A 19,671-nucleotide genomic window follows, 5' to 3' on the forward strand; every position below is an offset into this window, starting at 1 on the left:
TAACAGTACCTCTAGACAAAAATCACTTAAATTTTAAATTTCTTAATTTTTAATATATTGTATTGACATTCAATTTACAATATATTAAACCGAACTATTTTTAGATCGGGTGAATTTTTATCTCAAAATCGATCCAAATCGAATAGCCAATACATCCTAATTTTTTTTTGCCAAGTAACCTAGTGGATAATTCGGATGACCATGGTTTGAACTCTGACCCCTTGCATATATAATGCAATGTCCTGCCAAGGGACGGACCCAAGGGGGGCAAGCAGGGGCTTCAACCCCCCCCCCTCCCCCATGCATATATGTTTAATATATATAACTTTTAATGTATTTGAGTTGCGAATGACACCTCTTAATTTACCCACTCTTGTTTTAAGTGCTTCTAAATAAATTATTTTGATTTTATCTTATAATTTTGAGTTAAATATATTTTTTGTCTTTATAAAATTAAGATTTTTTAAGTTTTGTATCAATTTTTTGTATAAATATTTGAAAATAGGGACTATTCTTACCAAACTACAAGATTTTAGAGGATATTTTCAGTTAAAATTTAATAGGATTAAACATAAAAACTCATTATTTTATAAGGACAAAAAATATATTTAACTCTATTATTTATTATTAAAAAAAGAAATTCAGCCCCCCATGTGATTGATTTTTGGATCCGTCCCTGCTGCCAACTGAGCTAAGCTCACGGATAGGATAGACACCTCTTAATTTTGGTTATGTTAAAAAAGGAATCAATAAGATAACTATATTTCATGCTTCTAACATTTACCCAAAATGGCAATCTTCATTTTTCCCATTGTTATATTAACCCGTTATTAAGTCCATGATTCAAGGAGCTCCTCTAAATTGTAAACCAATAAGCCACGGTTTGCTAAACATTAAATGGATCAAAATTAGTCAACAACAACATTGTGGTAAACATTGCAACCCAAATTTAGTAATTGGGATAGGAATTACCCACCATTGATTTAACAACAAAAATAGTAATATTCAAAGAACTCTTGTCATATAAATAGCATAACACATTTCAACATTTTTCAAATCAAAATCATTAGTGTGCCCCGGGCATTGTAATAAACACTGCCCAGAGGGCTAATATTTTGATCAATCTTCTGAATAAAACACAAAAAAAAAAAATCGAAAAAAAAACCCACAAATTATTGTAATTTCTTAAATCATAGGGATGGCTGGAGGTGCAATAGAAAATAAAAACCATGAGCAAAAGAAGAAGTTCGCTGCTCTCGGTGTATCTTCGATCTTACTTATCGCCATGGTTGCTGCGGTGGCAGTAGGTATATCGACCGAAGATGCTACCGAAGAATTAGGAGGAGGTCATGGTAGTGGTAACCAAATTTCAAAATCACAAAAAAATGTACAAATACTCTGTGATGCAGCAGAGTACAAAAAAACCTGCGAAAAGAGTCTTGAAAAAGCTTCAACAGAAACCTCAGACATGAAGGAATTGGTGAAAGCAGCATTCAATGCAACAGCTAATGAACTCTTGAAACAGATTGATAACTCAACACTTTACCATGAATTAGCTACCAATGACATGACAAAACAAGCTATGGAAATTTGCAAAGAAGTCCTTGGTTATGCAGTTGATGATGTTCATCAATCAATTAATACATTGGATAAATTTGAGCTAAGTAAGCTAGATGAATATGCTTATGATCTTAAGGTTTGGCTCGCAGGTACACTTACTCATCAACAAACATGTTTAGATGGATTTGAGAACACAACTACTCATGCAGGACAAACCATGGCTAAGGTTCTTAACACATCTTTGGAGCTAAGTAACAATGCTTTTGATATTATAAGTGGAGTTGCAGATATTATGAAAAGTCTTAACTTGAGTTCTTTAGCAAGTTCCATAAATCATAGGAAACTTTTGTCTGATGATGATGGTTTACCAACATGGGCTAGTCAAACTCAAAGGAAACTTCTTGTGGCACCTGAGAGTATTAAGCCTAATGTTGTTGTTGCTCAAGATGGTACTGGACAGTTTAAGACTTTGACTGAGGCACTTAAACTTGTTCCTACTAAGAACAAGGTTCCTTTTGTCATTCATGTTAAGGCTGGTGTCTATAATGAGTATGTTACTTTGGATAAACATAGGGACCATGTTACTATTATTGGTGATGGTCCTACAAAGACCAGATTTACTGGCAGCAAAAACTATGTTGATGGTGTTCAGACTTACCTCACTTCAACATTCAGTAAGTGCCAAATACTGTCCTTTCCTTTAATTTTTCTACTAAATTTCACTTTGCTCGGCTAGCTCGGCTTTTGGGCCGCCCCCCAGACTCTTCCTGAAGCATATGAGTCATACTAACTCAACAATACAATTCATTATAAACATTGAATTTCGCTGATTCAACTATCAAATTAATTGTTTATTAATTGACAATGACAGGTGTGAACTCTGCTCATTTCATGGCCATCAACGTCGGATTCGAGAACTCAGCAGGAGCTGAGAAGCACCAAGCAGTAGCCCTCCGTGTAACAGCAGACAAAGCAATCTTCTACAACTGTCACATGGACGGTTTCCAAGACACACTATACGTACAATCAAAAAGACAATTCTACCGCGACTGTACGGTGACAGGAACCATCGACTTTGTCTTTGGTGATGCTGTCGGAGTTTTCCAAAACTGCAAGTTCATCGTCAAAAAGCCATTGGAAGATCAACAATGCATGGTAACAGCAGGCGGAAGAACCAAACCCGAAAGTCCATCTGCCCTTGTTTTCCAAAACTGTCATTTCACCGGTGAACCAGATGTAGCTACCTTGGACCCCAAGATAGCATATTTGGGTAGACCATGGAGAAATTACTCCAAGGTTGTTATCATGGATTCTGATATTGACGGTATCTTTGTACCACAAGGTTATATGCCATGGATGGGAAGCGCTTTTGAAGACACATGTACTTATTACGAATACAACAATATCGGTGCTGGTGCTAACACTGCAGGAAGAGTGAAGTGGCCTGGTTTTAAAGTCCTTACTGCCCCTGAAGCTGGTGATTATTATCCAGGAAAGTTTTTTGAACTTGCTAATTCAACTCAGCGTGATGTTTGGATTGTTGAAGCTGGAATTCCTTATTCAATTGGACCAAAACCAGCTGGACTACTTACACCTGCACCACAATAATTTATTTAATTAAGCTGCTTAATTAAATTTAAGCTACCTCTTAATATATAATAATAATATGTATATGTATATGTATATGTATGTAGCCATCCCTCCATGCATGCATGCTCTCAATCCTAACCAATTTCACATTTTATATACATATATAAGTATATTGGTGTTTGTTGATTATTATTAATTAAGTTTCTCCTTCGATTTTAATTTACACTTTGTTTTAATTATGCTTCAAATTACACCATTGAGGTTTTGAGTTCAATATGTGAATATTGCTTCCACTACATTTGCAAAATGTATATTTCGTACGTCTTTCTTTATATATTATATTATAATTTATAATTAGGTGGCATGGATTTGTTAAATCTTCCAAATTATAATAATCAACTGATCATTAAAAGACCAAATCATGTCTATCAGCTAATTGAAAGACCAAATCAGTAATGAACTAATTACAATTAGATATATAATGGTGAATAAGCCCCCTTTTCTCTTTTCTTTCATCCACAAATCTTTCTTTGCGATGATCATATCCCACAATATTATCACCAAAAAAAAGTGTTTGAAACCCAAAATTTATTAAAATCCAAAAGTTTAATAATGATATTTAGTATATTAAAAAATTAGTTTAACGTGTAACAAAAAAAAATATAGTTTAACTAAAATCTTGTTTGGATTTACACTCTCAAGACTATAATGAACTCATGAACATCTAATCGCTTAGCTTCTTAGAACCTATCTAACAAACAATTATCCAACAACTTTAACGTTATATATTTTCATGATTCTTATTTTTAACTTTAGTATCAAAATAGTTTTTATGGTCAAATAAAGTTGGGTCAAACGTACCTATAAAGATGAAATTTTGCTCATTGTATAGATTAAAAACATATATAATTAATACTTTGCCATTTGTTTCAAAATTCAATTTAAACATGTAAAAATAGTAAGTTTGACCAAGACTTTATTTTTTAAGATAGATTTAATTCATTTTTATCAATTTTTCTCGAAAATAATTAATACAGTAATTTTTTTTTGGTGATAGTAATGTTTTTTTTTAATGGCAATAATTAATAATGTCTGAAAGTTAAAAAATCAAAGACGGTCCAATTTGATGTTTGACCAAATTAATAATTACTTCTTTTGTTTAAGATTTTTTATTTACTTTAGTCAAAAAATAAAAAAATTTCTATAAGTTATAAATCTACTTTTAATAATTCTCTAAAGACAACCTTATCTACTGTTACAAAAACAAGATACTCCGTACTATACAACTACAGTAAATAAAATGAAGAATTAAAAAATGAAAAGTTTATAATATGTCACGTGTAAGGCCAGTGAGAAATCACCATCGTCATTACTATGCCACATGCCATTCAAACACCGCTACACGCCGCCAGCTTATAAAGCGCCACATCATCACACTCCGATTTAAGTGATCAATCAACTCACTGAGTCACCTCCCTTCCACCTCGTTCTTCATCTAACTCGATCACAGAAACACTCGGTTTCCTCTCTCTACTAAGAATTCTGGTAAACGACAACACACGACTCATCGGGGATCGAAACGACGACGACGACGATGAATCACAACTCGACTCACCAGCTACGAACCTCTCGCAATCGCATTCACTTCTTTCTGGAATCTCAACTGTAACGCCAACAAACGAAGATTGCTTCGAACTTGAAGAAGAAGAAGAAGAAGAAAACTCCGGTTCAGACCGGTTCATTTCTTCCTCGGAACTTGAATCCAAAACCAATTCCGGTTCACAGTCACACACATCAATAACTACTTCGGATCGGGTCAATTGAACCGGAGGAGCCGGCTCCACGGGAGCTCTACAAAGCGGACAAGTAGAATGAGAGTGAAACCACATATCAATACAATCAATATGAAAACTATGATTACATTTGGGTAAAACCCGACCCGTTTCCCCTTCTTCAAACTCCGATAAACAAACCGCACATTCCACTCCCTTCGGGTGAGTCTTAGGACAAAATTTGAAGACTGGGAGTGAGGAAATAACAGAGGCATCTAAACCTCGAGAGACGGCTTGGATCAGTGAAGCAGGAGCGGAAGGATCAACGTAGAAAACGAACGGTTGACGTTGAACGTGACGGTTACCGTTACGGCGGTGTTGTTGACGGTTGCTGGAACGTAGAAGGTACCATCGAATTAAGAGATGAAAAGAGAGTATTATGATGATAATGATGAAGAGAATGATAGTGGCTGTTAGCATTATTTTGCCGCTAATGGCATAGTTGTATTCGGATTCGGTATCGCTCTTCAGACCCGAATCCATTGCGAATTGCACGGGTATTTTACTAGTAAATAATGAAATGTTGTTGGAATTGAGAATGAGAAGGTTTTTTCGATTGTTAGTTGAGGTGAGTGATAAGTAGTTTTCAGTTTATTTATTTAGTTGTGTTGATGCTGTTTATTGTCCTTTCATCGGTTTCTTAATTCTTTTTTACAAGGTTTTGGGAACAGGGGTTAATTTTATGGTTTACGCGGTTTTTATGAAATGTCATTTATGTCCTTTGTTCTCGTATGGATTTTTGGATTTATTAGTAGTGCATTAAGTTTTGTTTTGCGTAATTTTCTGTGTTTGAAATGTTATGGAAATTGTGTTGCGGTTTTGGTGAAAAGGGATAGTCAACCCACAGTTTTCCAAAGTCAATTGAGAGGAGAGGTGAATGAATGTGGAAGGAATTGTGGTGGAACTAACATAAAAAAACTTAATACAGTATGCGATGAGTTACAATCACTGATCAACCCCCGTTTATACGTTTAATTGACTTAAGTTTTAGGCGAATTCTATTATGAACCATCTTGTCAAGTACTACTCCGTCTCATAATATAAGCAAAAAAAAAAATTCACACTTATTAAGAAAAGTAAAATATCATAATTTTAAGGTTGACTTTTTGTGTGTTTGTTGAAATAAGTTTTATGGGAAGATGTAAAAACAGTTTTTATTGGTTATTGAGTATGGGGAAAAGAAGAGAGAGAGTAAATTAAGTAAAAGTTTATCTTGAAAATAATAAAAGTTAGTTTTTTTTTCTTATAATTTGGGACATGAAAAAATAATTTTTTTTGCTTATAATATGAGACGGATGGAGTATTTCATGGTGCATAAGTAAAATTTTACCGTAGGATATTGAAATCCCACCATACCTATCATATGTGTTTACATCAGATTTTTTTCACTTTTACCAAAAAAATAAAATTAATAATTCACAAATCCATTATCTCACCAACCACTGTAACGCCGACCTCCGACCACACTGGCCGCCATCACACATCCAAACCCATCCTCCCAACTCCACCGGAACCAACAGTTCTCCTTTCTTCGTCTTCTCAGTATCAGTGGCGGAACTAGGGGAGGGCTGAGGCGGGACACGGCCCTCCCCCAAAAAATAGGAAATTACTAATATATCCTTGGTATTTTAATAAAATTACATATTTATAATACTATATATATTTGTTAAGGTGAAAAGAAATATAATTGCAGGGTTAGCCTAATTGGTAGAGGTTTCAATTCTTAATGCATTGGAGGTGAAGGTCATGGGTTCGAACCATGCATTTTTGGTTTTGCTTTTTTTTTTTTTTCCTTTCAAAAATCAACTTTTAACACACACCTTTGAGGATAAATGTTGCCTTAAACATGTAAAGACATAATTTTGAGATTAATATTTTTCTTATGATATATCAATTCACAATTTTTATTTTTACCAAAAAAATAAAACACAACTATTTTTAATTTATTTAATCCGTGTGTAATTATTATCTTATATTTATTAATGAATAAATTTCAATCTAAATTTTTTTGATTGTCTAATTAAGCAAGCAATAGTTCAAAGTCAATTATTGATGATTTCAAGTCATTTGACATACGCAGTGTATTATTTTTTGGTATGTAATTTAATTTTTTAATTATCAAATTATTGCTTATTATGACTTAAATTTTTATACGCAATATAATTTTTTTTATTTAATTTATATATTATAAATTTTTTTAACGGCCCACCCAAGAAAAAATTCTTGGTTCCGCCACTGCTCAGTATTGACCGTAATATTGTTTATTTTCGATTCTATTTCTTTGTTAGTAACTTATTTAATTAATCATTTCAATTTTGTTTTTCTCACTTATGATTCCAGAAATATTACCATAAAACAATCTTTCAAACCAATCAATACAACAATATACAAAAATTTAAACTCCAATAAGCAAGAAAAAAGGAGAAAGAGAGGAAAGAAGTAAAATCAAATGGAGTGTGTTTGCTTAGCTAAGTATCTTTATGTTGGCGTTGAACTTTTTTTCTAATGGTGAAGGTGGATGAAGGAGGTTGAGGTGAGAGAGGAGGCAGATGTGTACGAGAGTAGGGGTGTGCAAATAATAAGGTTAACCATACCCAAATTACTAACCAAACCATTTCTATTTTTTAAAAGCCCAGCCCATTTTATAAAAAAACCAACCCAGACCATAAAACATAAAAATGGTAAACCGGTTTACCATTTCACTTAGTTGGTTTAGAACCGGTTTATTCTTCTCAAAATTAATTTCAAAAGCGAGAAACCAAATAACACAGTCAGAAACCAAATCACAAAATCACAGTTTCATCAATCATCGCAAATCCTCCTCCTCCGTCAAACCCACTCTCCTCCTCCGTCAAACCCACTCCCACCGGCGAATCCTCCTCCGTCAAACCCACTCCCACCGGCGAATCCATCTCGTCCTCTGTCGCACAACCACTCACCATCGACGACAATCCAATCAGCTTAAATCGCAAAATCAGCTTAATCGGTGAGTGAATCTAATAATCTAATGTTGATTTCTGTTGAATAACTTGTTGAATCTGTTGAGTAGTTCTATAATTAAGTAGTTCTTGTGTATTGCTATTGTTCTGAGATGCAGCAAAATAGAAAAGGTATATGAATTTGATGGTAAATAACCATAGATGATGCATTCTTCTGCTGCTACAATTACTGTTTCTGATCATTACTATTTTCGTGCTCAATATACAATCAGTTTGTGTTCTGGCATTGTGTGCATTTAGTTCTCATTCCTTGAATCTGTTGAATAATATATTCATTAGATTATTAGCTTATTGAATAATATATTCATTATATTCATTAGCTTGGATGAAATATTAGAGGAAGAAGGGGATTTAGATGTCCTAATTTGGTGGAAGGATAATTGTACTCGATATCCAGTCCTTGCAAGAATTGCAAGAGAAGTGTTGGCTATACCAGTCTCTACGGTTGCCTCTGAATCTGCCTTTAGTACCGGAGGGAGAGTGCTTGATGCATTGATTTGCACACAAGATTGGGTTAAAAAAAAAGATCATGGCATTGAGACATCATCTTTGGTTTCATATGATGATCTTAACACTCTACAGCAACTTGAGCAAGGTAAGATTAAAAGATATCTTCTTTTTACTTACTATAGTAAATCTATCTTTGATTCTTTGTTTTAGCTGTTTTCTTGTAGCTGGTGCGGGTGTTGACTAGCCCTCGTGCTTGGTTGGCTAGAAGTAATTGATCAATCTTGCTGGTGGGGTTTTTTATTTTGGCTTCATCCTCTTGCGCCTCAAGTTTGCGTTGGATGGTGTCCTCTCCAGCTTAGCCAGAAGCATTTGGGTTGCTTTGTTTGGTTTTTTAACTTTGGTTTAGTTACTTTGTTTGACTGTTTCTTCATTTTAGTTTGTCAATTAGTTTTCTCTAGTTTGTAATTTTTCTTCACTTCTTGCTGCGTGGTGGTGTTGTCTGAGTTAATTCTTAGCTTGCGAAGTTAGCCATGATCTTGTAGATGTATATGTCAGGAGCAAATATACATCTCAGAGGCATCCTATATTGACAAGTTGCACATGAGGCATAGTAATAATGAATTCCTTTTTGTGTTTTGCAGATTTTTTATCAAATCTTGGTAGTTCTTCGGCTTCTACGAGGCTCGATGACGATTGAAGGTAATTATGTCCCAATATTAGTAATTTTTAGGCTATAATGATGGAGTTGAATGAGTATGATGAGTTGAATTAGGCAGTTATAATTATTATGACAGATTAGTTTGCATAGATATTGTCCAGTGAGTTTCATTGTAATAATGCTGCCTAAGTCCTTCTGCATAATTGAACTGGTGTAGTCAGTAGTGTACTTAGCTATTGTCTTGTGAGCTGCATAATTGAAAATTAGTGCTTAATTCTGGTATTGTTAGCTGTCCTTCAGTAACAGATTAGTTTGCATAGATATTGTCTAGTGAGTTTCATTGTAATAATGCTGCTTAAGTCCTTCTGCATAATTGAACTGGTGTAGTCAGTAGTGTACTTTGCTATTGTCTTGTGAGCTTCATGGTATTGGTGTTTTGCTGTGAAGCTATTTGTTTTGGAATTAGTGTTTAACGAGAGAGTGTATTAATATAAAGTTCTGATTGTGACATATTAATACACTGACACCACTGACACTTACTGTCACATAGTAAAATAACACTAAGTACTCGGTCAGGTTTAAGTACCCACGGATCAACTTTTATAAACCGAACCCGACCGCCCTCAACTCATATTTAGGGATGGCAAAAAAATCCAAATCCGAGAGATCCACCCGAACCCAAACCCAAGTCAACGGGCGAAACCCGATTTGACTGGGTTTGGGTTTGGGTTCGGGTGACACCCGATAATATGGGTGTGGGTTTGGCATCAGTCAAACCCACACCCGAAACCCATACACCCACCCGAAATATTTTATAATTACCTAATTACCCCCATAGTCTCCCTCAATTTCCTTGGAAGACCTTAAATTTTAGTTGTAATTTAATTTCTTGAAAGTCTATGTTGTAATTTCTTGAAAGTCTATGTTTGAATTTTCTTGGAAGACCTTAATTTTAGTTGTAATTTAATTCAAAGTCTATGTTGAAATTTAATTTCTTAAATTTTCAAATTATTTTCAAATGTGTTGCGGGTTTGGGTTTGGGTGGAAAAATCCCGAACCCAATGGGTGTGGGCGTGGGTGTTGTTTTGCCACCCGAACAGGCTTTGGGTTTGGGTTTGGGTTTGGGTTTGGGTTTGGGTGATGATTTCGGGTGTGGGTTTGGTAAGTGTCAAACCCGCACCCATGAGCGCCCGTTGTCATCCCTACTCATATCAGACCGCCACTTTAGATCTGTCAGCTCACGGTTCAGTCTCAATCCGACCCGGTTCAATTTTTTAGTCTCGGTTTTTATGGATTGAATCGGGTTTCGGGTCGTTGTCCACCCCTAATCATCATGAGGTGGAGGAATAGCTCTTAGCCTAAGCTTCATTTTTGTAGGTCCAACCATTAAAATATTCCAATCCCAAGAACATGTTGAGTCAGTAAGGTCAGCCACTGTTGTACTTGTACCATAGAGAATACAGAATACTCAAATTAAAATCATCAAACAATCATCAATGTTTTCTTTGATTTTTCTCACACCTAACTATTAAAATTAGAATTTAATTTATATGTACCGTCGGTGTAAAGTTATTTTGCACATGCATCCAATTATATACCGATACATCATGTGTGGTAATTAAAAACACATGTTGTGTCACATTTATTAAATAATGTGGCAACGCGTCATTGGATGTATGTGTAAAAATAATTTACACCGACGGTGCACAACAATTAAACTCTTAAAATTATTACGGACAAGAGTATCATATTTTCTACTACTCCCTCCGTCCCAAAATAAATGACATATTTTTGACTTTGTCTATTATCCATATGATCTCTTTTGACTGTATTTTGTTCTACTAATATGTATATGCAAATATTAGCATACGAGATGTTATTTGATTTGTCTCGATGTGTATTTTCGAAATATATAATTTTTAATAATAGATAATTTAAGATATTAATGATTAAAGTTGTGCATTGACAAACGTGAAGGTGATCAACTAGGTCATTTATTTTGGGACGAATAGAGTATTTTCTTTTATTGTCTTTTCTTTGTCAATAAAATAAAATGTACTCCCTCAGTACCACAATACATGTCACTTTGACACTTTTACGCATATTAAGAAATATAATTATTGTTGCATGGAAAAGAGAAATTTTGAGTTAATTTACAAAATTATCCTTCATTAATTGTATGGGAAAAATAAATTGAAGAATTGAAAGAAGAGAGAGTAATAAAAAAGTAAGTGTATAATAGGAAAAATATCATTCAATGCTTTATTGATATTGTAAAACGACATATAATTTACCAATCGTTAGTTGGTTCAGTGGTGATTGGTGCTGAACTTGGTAGGGAGGACCGCGGTTCGATCCCCCACAACTGCGATCGGGAGGGGGCTGGAACCACTTGATGCCAGAACTGACCTCCGAACCAGATTCAACTGGTGGTGAAAAGCCGAAAGAAAAAAAAAACGACATATAATTTGGTACAAATTTTTTCTTCAAAGTAATATATATTGTGGTACGGAGGGAGTAAAATGTAAACTTGTTAAAATAAAATGTAAAGAATACAATGGTAATATAACTCTCACCATCTATTTTTTGATATTTACTGTCAATCGTTATTTTTCAGCCGTTATTCCAACATCTATTAATGGTGAGGACATTTTATTCGTCCTCACATTAATGAATTTGGCTCCATGCTGGGACTATATATACCTTCTCATGCAGAAAGTTCACTTACAATACTTTCTATCAATAAAACCTTCATTTCACAAAAAAAAACTGACTTGAGCGCCGGAGTATCTGCATGTACAACCCTCTCACCACAACCGTACTGCAGAGGATAACCACCGACTATGTCGATTCTGATCAAGGTAAGATCAAGATATAACTTAAAATATTCACAAAAATTGTTGGGGGTATAGAGACCAATTACTTGGAGGGAATCCTAAAGATCTTCTTCAATATCATTTGAGTTCACTTTTTTTTTTTTTTAACGGAGAAATATATTAATAATCGGGTCTTTGTACGAGACAAACAAAGACCGATAAAAAAAAAACAAATTTATGTTTTGATGTTTTTTTGACAAAATTTATGTTTTGATGTTTTTTTTCACATTTTCGGGTATGCTCCATACAAACTTTTTTTTTTTTGTGTGTTTAGTACTTTTTATATAAATTGAATATTATTCAAGATTTTGAATTTTCCATTTATTTGAAATTCTATTGATTCAAAATATTGAGAAAAATAATGCAACTGATCGAACTCAGATACATGTCTAATTAGTAATTAGAGCCTGAAAATGTGGATAGAGACAAATAATTATGGGGCGACACAATTTTGTAGCCTTGAAGACGGAGTAAGTTCATCAGAGACTGAAATTTTCTATCTCAACAACGATGAATATCATTATCTTTGTCTTAGATTTTAGAAGATCCTATTTTTTTAGTAGTTACATAAAAATATAGGTAGTATGGTAGGTCTATTTGATCTTTCACAACTCATTCACAACAATATTGAGTGAATATGGCCAAGAAAGCACGCCCGGGACATGACCAAATGCAAAAGCAAAACGTATGGAACATCAATGATGCTTCGACAAGGAAAGTAAGTGAATCAAGGAAGCAACTAAAGCAAAAAGCAACAAGCAAAAGAGTTTACACTCCCTTTATTCGTCCAATTTATCTTTTCATGCAAGAAAAATGTGGATAGAGACTATAAAATGCCCTGCAATCACCAACTTTATCTTTTCATCCAATTTAAAGAGTGTATTTAGGGTACTCGTTACATAAACAAATATAAAACTTGACATTAACTCATATATTTGGCGCAAATTTTGGATAGAGATGCAATGTGTTCCTTTGTTGTACATAATTTTTTAGCGTTGATTCATTATTTCTTCTGACACTCTCGCGAACTCTCCAACAAGATCAACATATACTTCTAGAATCAATTTCTCCTAATTAAATTTAAATACCAATAATAAATTGACCTTAATGGCAAGAGATTTAGATCCCTTAAACATATTTGATCTCTAACTCTCACATGGAAGTGTGCCTCATAAATCCTCTAATGAAAATTATTTTGCACGGTTAGTACGTCTCCGTTAAACTCTAAAATATATCCAAATAGTTGAGGGACTAAAAATCAATTCTATGTAAGTAATGGACGGTGACCTCTAGTCAATTATTTCCCATAAAATGGGAATATTGTTCTCAAAGTTGTACACCCTAGTCACTCAAACTCTCATAAACATTTTCCACAACTCAACAAATTCACACCACAGAAACATGGAATTAGAAAACATAGAACACAAAACAGTAACCGTCAATGGCATAAACATACACATAGCTGAAAAGGGTCAAGGTCCACTCATCCTCTTCATCCATGGTTTCCCTGATCTATGGTATTCATGGCGCCACCAGATCACATATCTAGCTTCTCTCGGTTACCGCTGTGTGGCACCGGACCTCCGCGGATACGGTGACACTGATGTACCAGATTCACCAACATCCTACACAAGCCTCCATGTTGTCGGTGACATAATCGGACTTCTCGACGCAATTGCTGCTGATCAAGAGAATGTGTTTGTTGTTGGTCATGATTGGGGTGCTCTTATTGCTTGGTATCTTTCCCTTTATCGCCCTGAAAAAATCAAAGCTCTTGTTAATTTGAGTGTTTCTTTTACTCCTAGAAACCCCAAAAGAAAGCCTCTTGATACTCTTAGAGCAGTTTATGGTAATGACTATTACATCTCCAGATTTCAGGTTTGTTGATATTTTAGGTTTTGTGCAGTTTTTTTGGTACCTAAAGTTATAATATATAAGCAAAATTCACCTTAGTTCGTTCCATAATTAATATATCCGGTACCAGATACATTAATTATGCAATGAACGTAGAAAGGTCAATTTTGCTTATATATTGTCACGGAGGGAGTATTGTTCTAAGTGGTTTTTTGTTTCTGTCACCTGCAATAATATTACAGGAGCCTGGTGATATAGAAGCAGAATTTGCTGAGATTGGCACTGAAAGAGTTCTTAAGGAATTTCTGACATACCGAAACCCCGGTCCACTTTATCTACCTAAGGGTAAAGGTTTTGGACATCCTGTTGATTCTCCTATAGTGTTGCCTCCATGGTTATCTGAAGAAGAATGTAATTACTATGCCTCTAAATTTGACAAGACTGGTTTCACAGGAGCATTGAATTACTACAGAAATATAGATCTGTAAGTTTATCTTCAACTCTTCTTACATACTACTAAATTAAGTATCAATTTATCAATCAAAATGTTTTTAAGAGTAAGTTTCATTGATTTCTGTTGAGGTTTTAAACATAACAAGTGTTTATAGCATAAACACTTATCATATATAGACATGTTTGGATATAAACAACTTAATTTGCAGCTTGTTTTGTCATGATAAAAAGCTTATGTAAAAGCTATTTCTATAACAAAAGATAAATAAAGTTAAATTATTTTTCATATAAGCTATAAGTGGTTTTCATAAGCCATCTTAGAGAGCTTATGAAATTAAGGTGTAAACAACTTATGAAAATGCTGTAAGTTATCTTCACAAGTTCTTCGAATCAGTTTCATAAGTGCTTATTTCAATAAATAAGCTCACGTCGATCAAATGTTGATTCTTCTCTTACGCAACAACGAAATTTCAGATCGAAGACGTGTCGGATATTCGACACATGTTAGTATCTGACACCGACACATGCAATTATATTCAATCATTTTATCTTAAATTATTACATGTCTATGTGTCGGTGTCATGTTATGTTTGTGTCGGAGATTAATAGTTTTTCTAAGACAAATTTAACTAATTTTACCTTATTGCATCCCTTGCATTTGTAGAAACTGGGAGCTCAATGCTCCATGGACTGGTGCCAAGGTCAAAGTTCCAGTTAAGTTTATCGTGGGTGATCTTGATCTTACCTACAATGCACCTGGTGCAAAAGATTACATTCACAAAGGTGGGTTGAAAAGTGATGTGCCACTTCTGGAGGATGTGGTTGTAATTGAAGGGGCAGGACACTTCGTCCATCAAGAAAGGGCTGATGAGATCAACAAACACATCTATGATTTCTTCAAAAAATTCTAATTTGCTCTGGGTGTGCATTTGGAATGGCGTCTCTTTGTTCCAGCTTTGGTTGTATCTTTGTTCTTGCTGAGTGTTCATGCTCAGGTTTTATTAAGTGTGATATGAATAATGTCTAAGTACTTTGTCTATGAGCTCTTCATTCTCTGGGTTTGTTAAGGGCTATCTGAATAATTGCAGTGTACATGTCTATGAACTCTTCTCGTCTATTGAATTTATAAACATTTAATTTAAAATAAAAGTTTTAATACATTTTTACCTTTGCAAATTTGAAAGAATTTTTTTTTCATGAAGTGTGTAATAATAATATATAAAGGGATGATAAAGTTTGTTCTGCTTTTAACTCTTCGGAAATGGAATGGGGTTTGGTTGATCCATCCAACGTTCAAATTGTCATCCAGCCCCTAATTATTTGAGTAATTAACAGCGGCAAACAAATTATTTGGTGTTGTAATTCACATAATTTTTCCATAAAAAAAAAAGTGTATTGTTTAAAAAATTCGCACGCCAACCCAATTTTTCAGATAATTAAACGGATCAGATGTGTGATCGACCCGTTTTGCCACTGTATAACTAATGTTTCTTGGGTAAAAATAGCAATACTGTTATTTATTACTGTGGCTATATCTATCACCCGGTCATCATAAATCAGGTGGTTGCTTATTGAGCACATCATAATCCTTACTTTCCACAATAACATAGTTGTCACCATTATCATGATGCATAATCACTTCCAATGAGGTCCAGAGTACTGATTCTAGTTCTAGGAATAGGAAACAAGCTGATAAGCAGAGTACATGCTCAGACTCCAAATAATGGAGTTTTTATGGTGTACTCCTCTCTTTGGAGAGATACCAATATCATTAATTTCCAGATCTTTTTCTTTTATCAACATTAAACTCCACATCCACGAGGCCTGTAATGCCTGCAGTAATTTTTTGACCTTCTTTCACAGGACCAACACCTTGGGGAGTGCCTACACATCATCATAATCAATGTTAACTGGGCATCGAGTAATGCATGCATTATACTTTAATCTACTAAGGAAACTGATTAAGTGCAAAACATGTCCACAAATAAGGCTCAAAGTAAGTCAAACTAAGCCTAGCTCAAGCGTGGCTAACTTAACTAAGAAATCAAACTTATTCCGTAGTTCAACATACCTAACACAAAGTCACAAGTTCTCCCAGCTTAATGAATCAATAACAAGTCTCATTAATCGAATATTTTAGGCTCCATTTGTTAAGCTAGTAAACTCATTTTGCATCCATTCAGTTAAATAATAAGCCGGGCATGCGAAAACGCAAGCTTAGCTTATAGTTAGAAACAAGACAAATTCTCAATTGGTTGATCTAGTAAAGTGATAGATATGAGCTGCTAAGTAGACACAGGAGACTCATTTCCAACCCCATCTCCAAACATGTTCTTGAAGCAAATAAAGCAATCCAAGATCACCCCCAATAGAGGTGGCGATCTCTTCATTGTTATTGAATTAAAACTAAACAGTTTTTCTTTCCCATCATTGGGGAGAAGGGAGGTTCTCCCTTTCGAAGAGCACAGGCGTCTTCGCAAAGGCTCATAGCAGAACTAACATATAACCTATCAATAATTGTCTACCAACAGAGAGGTCAAGAACCCCAAGACCTTTTTTCAAGGACACTCGATCCAATCAACTGAACAAACACTTAATGGCCCAAATAATAGTTTAAATAGCAAACAATATGCCAAAAGTATTGAAGACATTCGTCACCTAAAATATATCACAAATCTAAATAAGCAGTTGAGGTATCAATGTAATACCAGTTAGAATTACATCTCCTTCAAACAATGTCATCAAAGAGCTTATGTAGCTAATTAAAAATGGAAGTTTGAATATCATGTCCTTGGTTGAGCCCTTCTGCCGAATTTCCTCATCTACCTACAACAACGCAAACCCATATCACTGCAATTAATTTAGGTATATAATCAATAATAATAATAGAGCTAAGTATTAAAGGAGAAGTACAAAAAAAAAAAAAAAAACTCAAACCTTTAGCCATAATTCTAGATCATCAGGATTTGGTACTGCAGTCTTGGGCAACTACAAATAATTGGAAAACAAATACAGTTGAAGAATATAGCTTATAAAATAAGTAGACATACAAAATAATTGTGTTCTCATATCAATAATATATGTGGGGGACCATGACTCATTGCTTTCTGAAATTTCGGTTTTAACTGGAAAAGAATGGGTATAATTGAATTTAAAGACCAACAATACTATATGCATAGGAAGCTAGTACAATTCCTTTGTTGTTGTAAAAGACACTGAATAGGAACTTGGGTATTATGGGGTGTCCAAGTCTCATATCAAGTGGAATGCAATGTTCGGTGGAGTATTTAAGTGGTTTGGTGCGCCAGGGTTCCCCAATGCTTGATACTTATCAGACATATCACAAAATTTAGGAGCAAGTAATATATTAATCCCGCCATATGACATGCGCCAAGGTAATGCAAGTGTAGGTTAGTAGAGCAAATCCTTGTAAAGGCTTAGGCTATCAACGTCTAAAATTTATATTATCACTATCATTCATATTTACTCCTTATAACTATCCAAGAAAGAGTGAAATGATTTCTCTAATATTTCATTTATAGAATAGTTTAAGCATCATAGCATACACTTTCTTACAATAGGACTAATTGGCGTGAAAGTATCCTGGCCTTTTGCTAAAGTCCATGGAAGACCTGCAGACTAACAACAAAAAGGAAAAAGAAACCACATCAAGTATTAGATCATGAAAATATCATATCTAAATCACCTTAAAAATTACTAAGCAGAAAAATATAACACATTGCCAAAGCAAAAAGGAATTAATATACAAATCATTTCATACTTATTTTATTTACATCCCAGTAGTTCAAATCCAATTGTTATACTTTTTTTTTCTTAAACAGACTCCAGACAGATTCAAATTGAGAAATCAAACTCTTGGAAATGCAAGCTAAGGTTGGATACAATAAAGCAACAATCGCTCCAACCTGATTTCGTTACAATAAACCCTCATATTACTAGAGCTTTATAGCACAAGCTTGTAAATAGTATTTGAGAAAACATTTTGCATCGGTGTACTTTCCACAAAAAAATCTTCCTATGTTTAGCATAACAGTTAAAGGATTCCTAGTCAATTGTCACCTATGTAGTTGAATAGTGATATGCAATACTCTATTGAGTACAAAATGTTGTCAAATAGTGTTTATATGTAGTTGAATAGTGATATGCAATACTCTATTGAGTACAAAATGTTGTCAAATAGTGTTTATAACGACACTATTTTCTGCAATATGTGATTGACAACATTGATTAACACTAATCTATGCATACATCAAACGAGTGCTTAATTCGATAACTCCCTCCATCATATCCTACAAAATTCATCCTTAAGTTATAAACTTGATAGAAAAAGATACAAATTTACCTTAGCAGTAGATTGAAGGTCCCTAGCAGTCATATCCAATGCTAGAGCATAACCTGATATACCAAAAGCAAGATAATATATTCAATTAACAGAAATAAAAAAAGGAAAAGAGTGATAAAGAAAGTTATATACCGGCAACGTAATCCATGGCAGATGATTCGGGAACATCACGAGCTTTCTTGGCAATAACGACGGCGAGTTCGACTTCGTGATGAAGAGAATTCTCGGTGTGTGGGATTTCGATTGTTCCGCCATTTTTCAAGTAAGACGACGTCGGTTTGAGAAACAACACCGGTGCCTGAAATCAGATTCGGAAAATTGAGAAGTGAATGAATGAATGGATTGTTTAGAAGCAAAATGAAAATGGAAAGGGATGGATGGTGTGTGACCGACCTTGGGAACGGCGTTGCCTAGTTCTTTAGCGTGAGCGGCGTAGTTTCTACCGACGCCGATGATCTTGGTGCCTAATTCAAACAGTTTCTGACAAGATGCCGTCGACATTTTCTCACCCTTCTTCTGATTATTTTTCCCACCGTCTAACTCTCAACTCACACATGCCACGTCGTTATGCAAATTTCTTACTTAATTAATCAAAGGAAAATGTTAATTAATATCCTAATTTTATTTTATTTTGAGTTTTCACAACAAATTATCCTCTTTCAACCAAATTATTTTTAAATATATTTAAAAAGAGAAAAAAAAAATCACCAACAATGTAAAATAATTTTGCACTCACAATCAATTACAACCATATTTTCTGCGCTTATCAAAAAAAAAAAAAAACAATCATATTTTCTGCCACATCACCACATCTAACTCCATCTTTTTGATATAATATGAAAGATTGAATAATTCTAATTGATTGTCCGTGTAAAATTAAATTACACAGACGACGCGTATACATCAAACTCATTTAAAAATGGAACTCAATTCTTAACCACCTGTTTAACAAGCTGAAAACTAGTTACATCAATTTTCTGTCATCGAAAAACTTTATTTTATGAGAGTAATAAAGTATAAATTCAAAGTTGAATGT

At 34.3% G+C, this 19,671-nt stretch overlaps 5 protein-coding genes across 7 annotated transcripts; 3 read left to right on the top strand and 2 right to left on the bottom strand.

Annotated features, from left to right (window-relative positions):
- Positions 1 to 1,044: 1,044 nt before the first annotated feature.
- Positions 1,045 to 3,480, top strand: LOC123882092 (pectinesterase/pectinesterase inhibitor-like). Its single transcript, XM_045930888.1, has 2 exons — positions 1,045 to 2,234; positions 2,432 to 3,480. The coding sequence occupies exons 1-2, from the start codon at positions 1,199 to 1,201 to the stop codon at positions 3,166 to 3,168; spliced, it is 1,773 nt and encodes a 590-aa protein (XP_045786844.1). The 5' UTR covers positions 1,045 to 1,198; the 3' UTR covers positions 3,169 to 3,480.
- Positions 3,481 to 4,218: 738 nt separating this feature from the next.
- LOC123882093 (RING-H2 finger protein ATL2-like) lies at positions 4,219 to 5,623 on the bottom strand. The gene has a single exon (XM_045930889.1). The coding sequence runs from the start codon at positions 5,463 to 5,465 to the stop codon at positions 4,611 to 4,613; it is 855 nt and encodes a 284-aa protein (XP_045786845.1). The 5' UTR covers positions 5,466 to 5,623; the 3' UTR covers positions 4,219 to 4,610.
- A 1,709-nt stretch (positions 5,624 to 7,332) lies between these two features.
- On the top strand, positions 7,333 to 9,371 carry LOC123882094. Of its 3 annotated transcripts, none has more exons than XM_045930890.1 (3): positions 7,333 to 7,968; positions 8,302 to 8,576; positions 9,073 to 9,371. In XM_045930890.1, the coding sequence occupies exons 1-3, from the start codon at positions 7,661 to 7,663 to the stop codon at positions 9,126 to 9,128; spliced, it is 639 nt and encodes a 212-aa protein (XP_045786846.1). In that variant the 5' UTR covers positions 7,333 to 7,660; the 3' UTR covers positions 9,129 to 9,371. The 3 variants fall into 3 exon arrangements, with proteins under 3 accessions (XP_045786846.1, XP_045786848.1, XP_045786847.1); XM_045930892.1 differs by having other exon boundaries at positions 7,571 to 7,968; positions 8,642 to 9,371; XM_045930891.1 differs by having other exon boundaries at positions 7,571 to 7,968; positions 8,656 to 9,371.
- Positions 9,372 to 12,881: 3,510 nt separating this feature from the next.
- Positions 12,882 to 15,421, top strand: LOC123882096 (epoxide hydrolase A-like). Its single transcript, XM_045930893.1, has 3 exons — positions 12,882 to 13,843; positions 14,062 to 14,303; positions 14,937 to 15,421. The coding sequence occupies exons 1-3, from the start codon at positions 13,277 to 13,279 to the stop codon at positions 15,181 to 15,183; spliced, it is 1,056 nt and encodes a 351-aa protein (XP_045786849.1). The 5' UTR covers positions 12,882 to 13,276; the 3' UTR covers positions 15,184 to 15,421.
- A 275-nt stretch (positions 15,422 to 15,696) lies between these two features.
- LOC123882097 (probable acylpyruvase FAHD1, mitochondrial) lies at positions 15,697 to 19,212 on the bottom strand. The gene is made up of 7 exons (XM_045930894.1): positions 19,029 to 19,212; positions 18,768 to 18,933; positions 18,636 to 18,688; positions 17,849 to 17,911; positions 17,210 to 17,260; positions 16,981 to 17,098; positions 15,697 to 16,156 (listed from the first exon to the last, which is right to left on the bottom strand). The coding sequence occupies exons 1-7, from the start codon at positions 19,134 to 19,136 to the stop codon at positions 16,044 to 16,046; spliced, it is 672 nt and encodes a 223-aa protein (XP_045786850.1). The 5' UTR covers positions 19,137 to 19,212; the 3' UTR covers positions 15,697 to 16,043.
- Between the last annotated feature and the right edge of the window lie 459 nt (positions 19,213 to 19,671).

Source organism: Trifolium pratense, linkage group LG4 (assembly GCF_020283565.1).
Source record: "Trifolium pratense cultivar HEN17-A07 linkage group LG4, ARS_RC_1.1, whole genome shotgun sequence".
Taxonomy (NCBI): Eukaryota; Viridiplantae; Streptophyta; class Magnoliopsida; order Fabales; family Fabaceae; genus Trifolium; species Trifolium pratense.

What these genes read in the sequence shown, in the direction of transcription:
- LOC123882092 (XM_045930888.1), top strand. Translation starts at nt 1,199, where the DNA reads ATGGCTGGAGGTGCAATAGAAAATAAAAACCATGAGCAAAAGAAGAAG. An exon ending in TTACCTCACTTCAACATTCA is followed by an intron (nt 2,235 to 2,431) that starts GTAAGTGCCAAA and finishes TGACAATGACAG; the next exon opens with GTGTGAACTCTGCTCATTTC.
- LOC123882093 (XM_045930889.1), bottom strand. Translation starts at nt 5,465, where the DNA reads ATGGATTCGGGTCTGAAGAGCGATACCGAATCCGAATACAACTATGCC.
- LOC123882094 (XM_045930890.1), top strand. Translation starts at nt 7,661, where the DNA reads ATGGTAAACCGGTTTACCATTTCACTTAGTTGGTTTAGAACCGGTTTA. An exon ending in TCGCAAAATCAGCTTAATCG is followed by an intron (nt 7,969 to 8,301) that starts GTGAGTGAATCT and finishes TATATTCATTAG; the next exon opens with CTTGGATGAAATATTAGAGG. An exon ending in TCTACAGCAACTTGAGCAAG is followed by an intron (nt 8,577 to 9,072) that starts GTAAGATTAAAA and finishes TGTGTTTTGCAG; the next exon opens with ATTTTTTATCAAATCTTGGT.
- LOC123882096 (XM_045930893.1), top strand. Translation starts at nt 13,277, where the DNA reads ATGGGAATATTGTTCTCAAAGTTGTACACCCTAGTCACTCAAACTCTC. An exon ending in ATTACATCTCCAGATTTCAG is followed by an intron (nt 13,844 to 14,061) that starts GTTTGTTGATAT and finishes ATAATATTACAG; the next exon opens with GAGCCTGGTGATATAGAAGC. An exon ending in TACTACAGAAATATAGATCT is followed by an intron (nt 14,304 to 14,936) that starts GTAAGTTTATCT and finishes TTGCATTTGTAG; the next exon opens with AAACTGGGAGCTCAATGCTC.
- LOC123882097 (XM_045930894.1), bottom strand. Translation starts at nt 19,136, where the DNA reads ATGTCGACGGCATCTTGTCAGAAACTGTTTGAATTAGGCACCAAGATC. An exon ending in TCACGCCAATTAGTCCTATT is followed by an intron (nt 17,261 to 17,848) that starts GTAAGAAAGTGT and finishes AATTATTTGTAG; the next exon opens with TTGCCCAAGACTGCAGTACC. An exon ending in ATCTAGAATTATGGCTAAAG is followed by an intron (nt 17,099 to 17,209) that starts GTTTGAGTTTTT and finishes GCGTTGTTGTAG; the next exon opens with GTAGATGAGGAAATTCGGCA.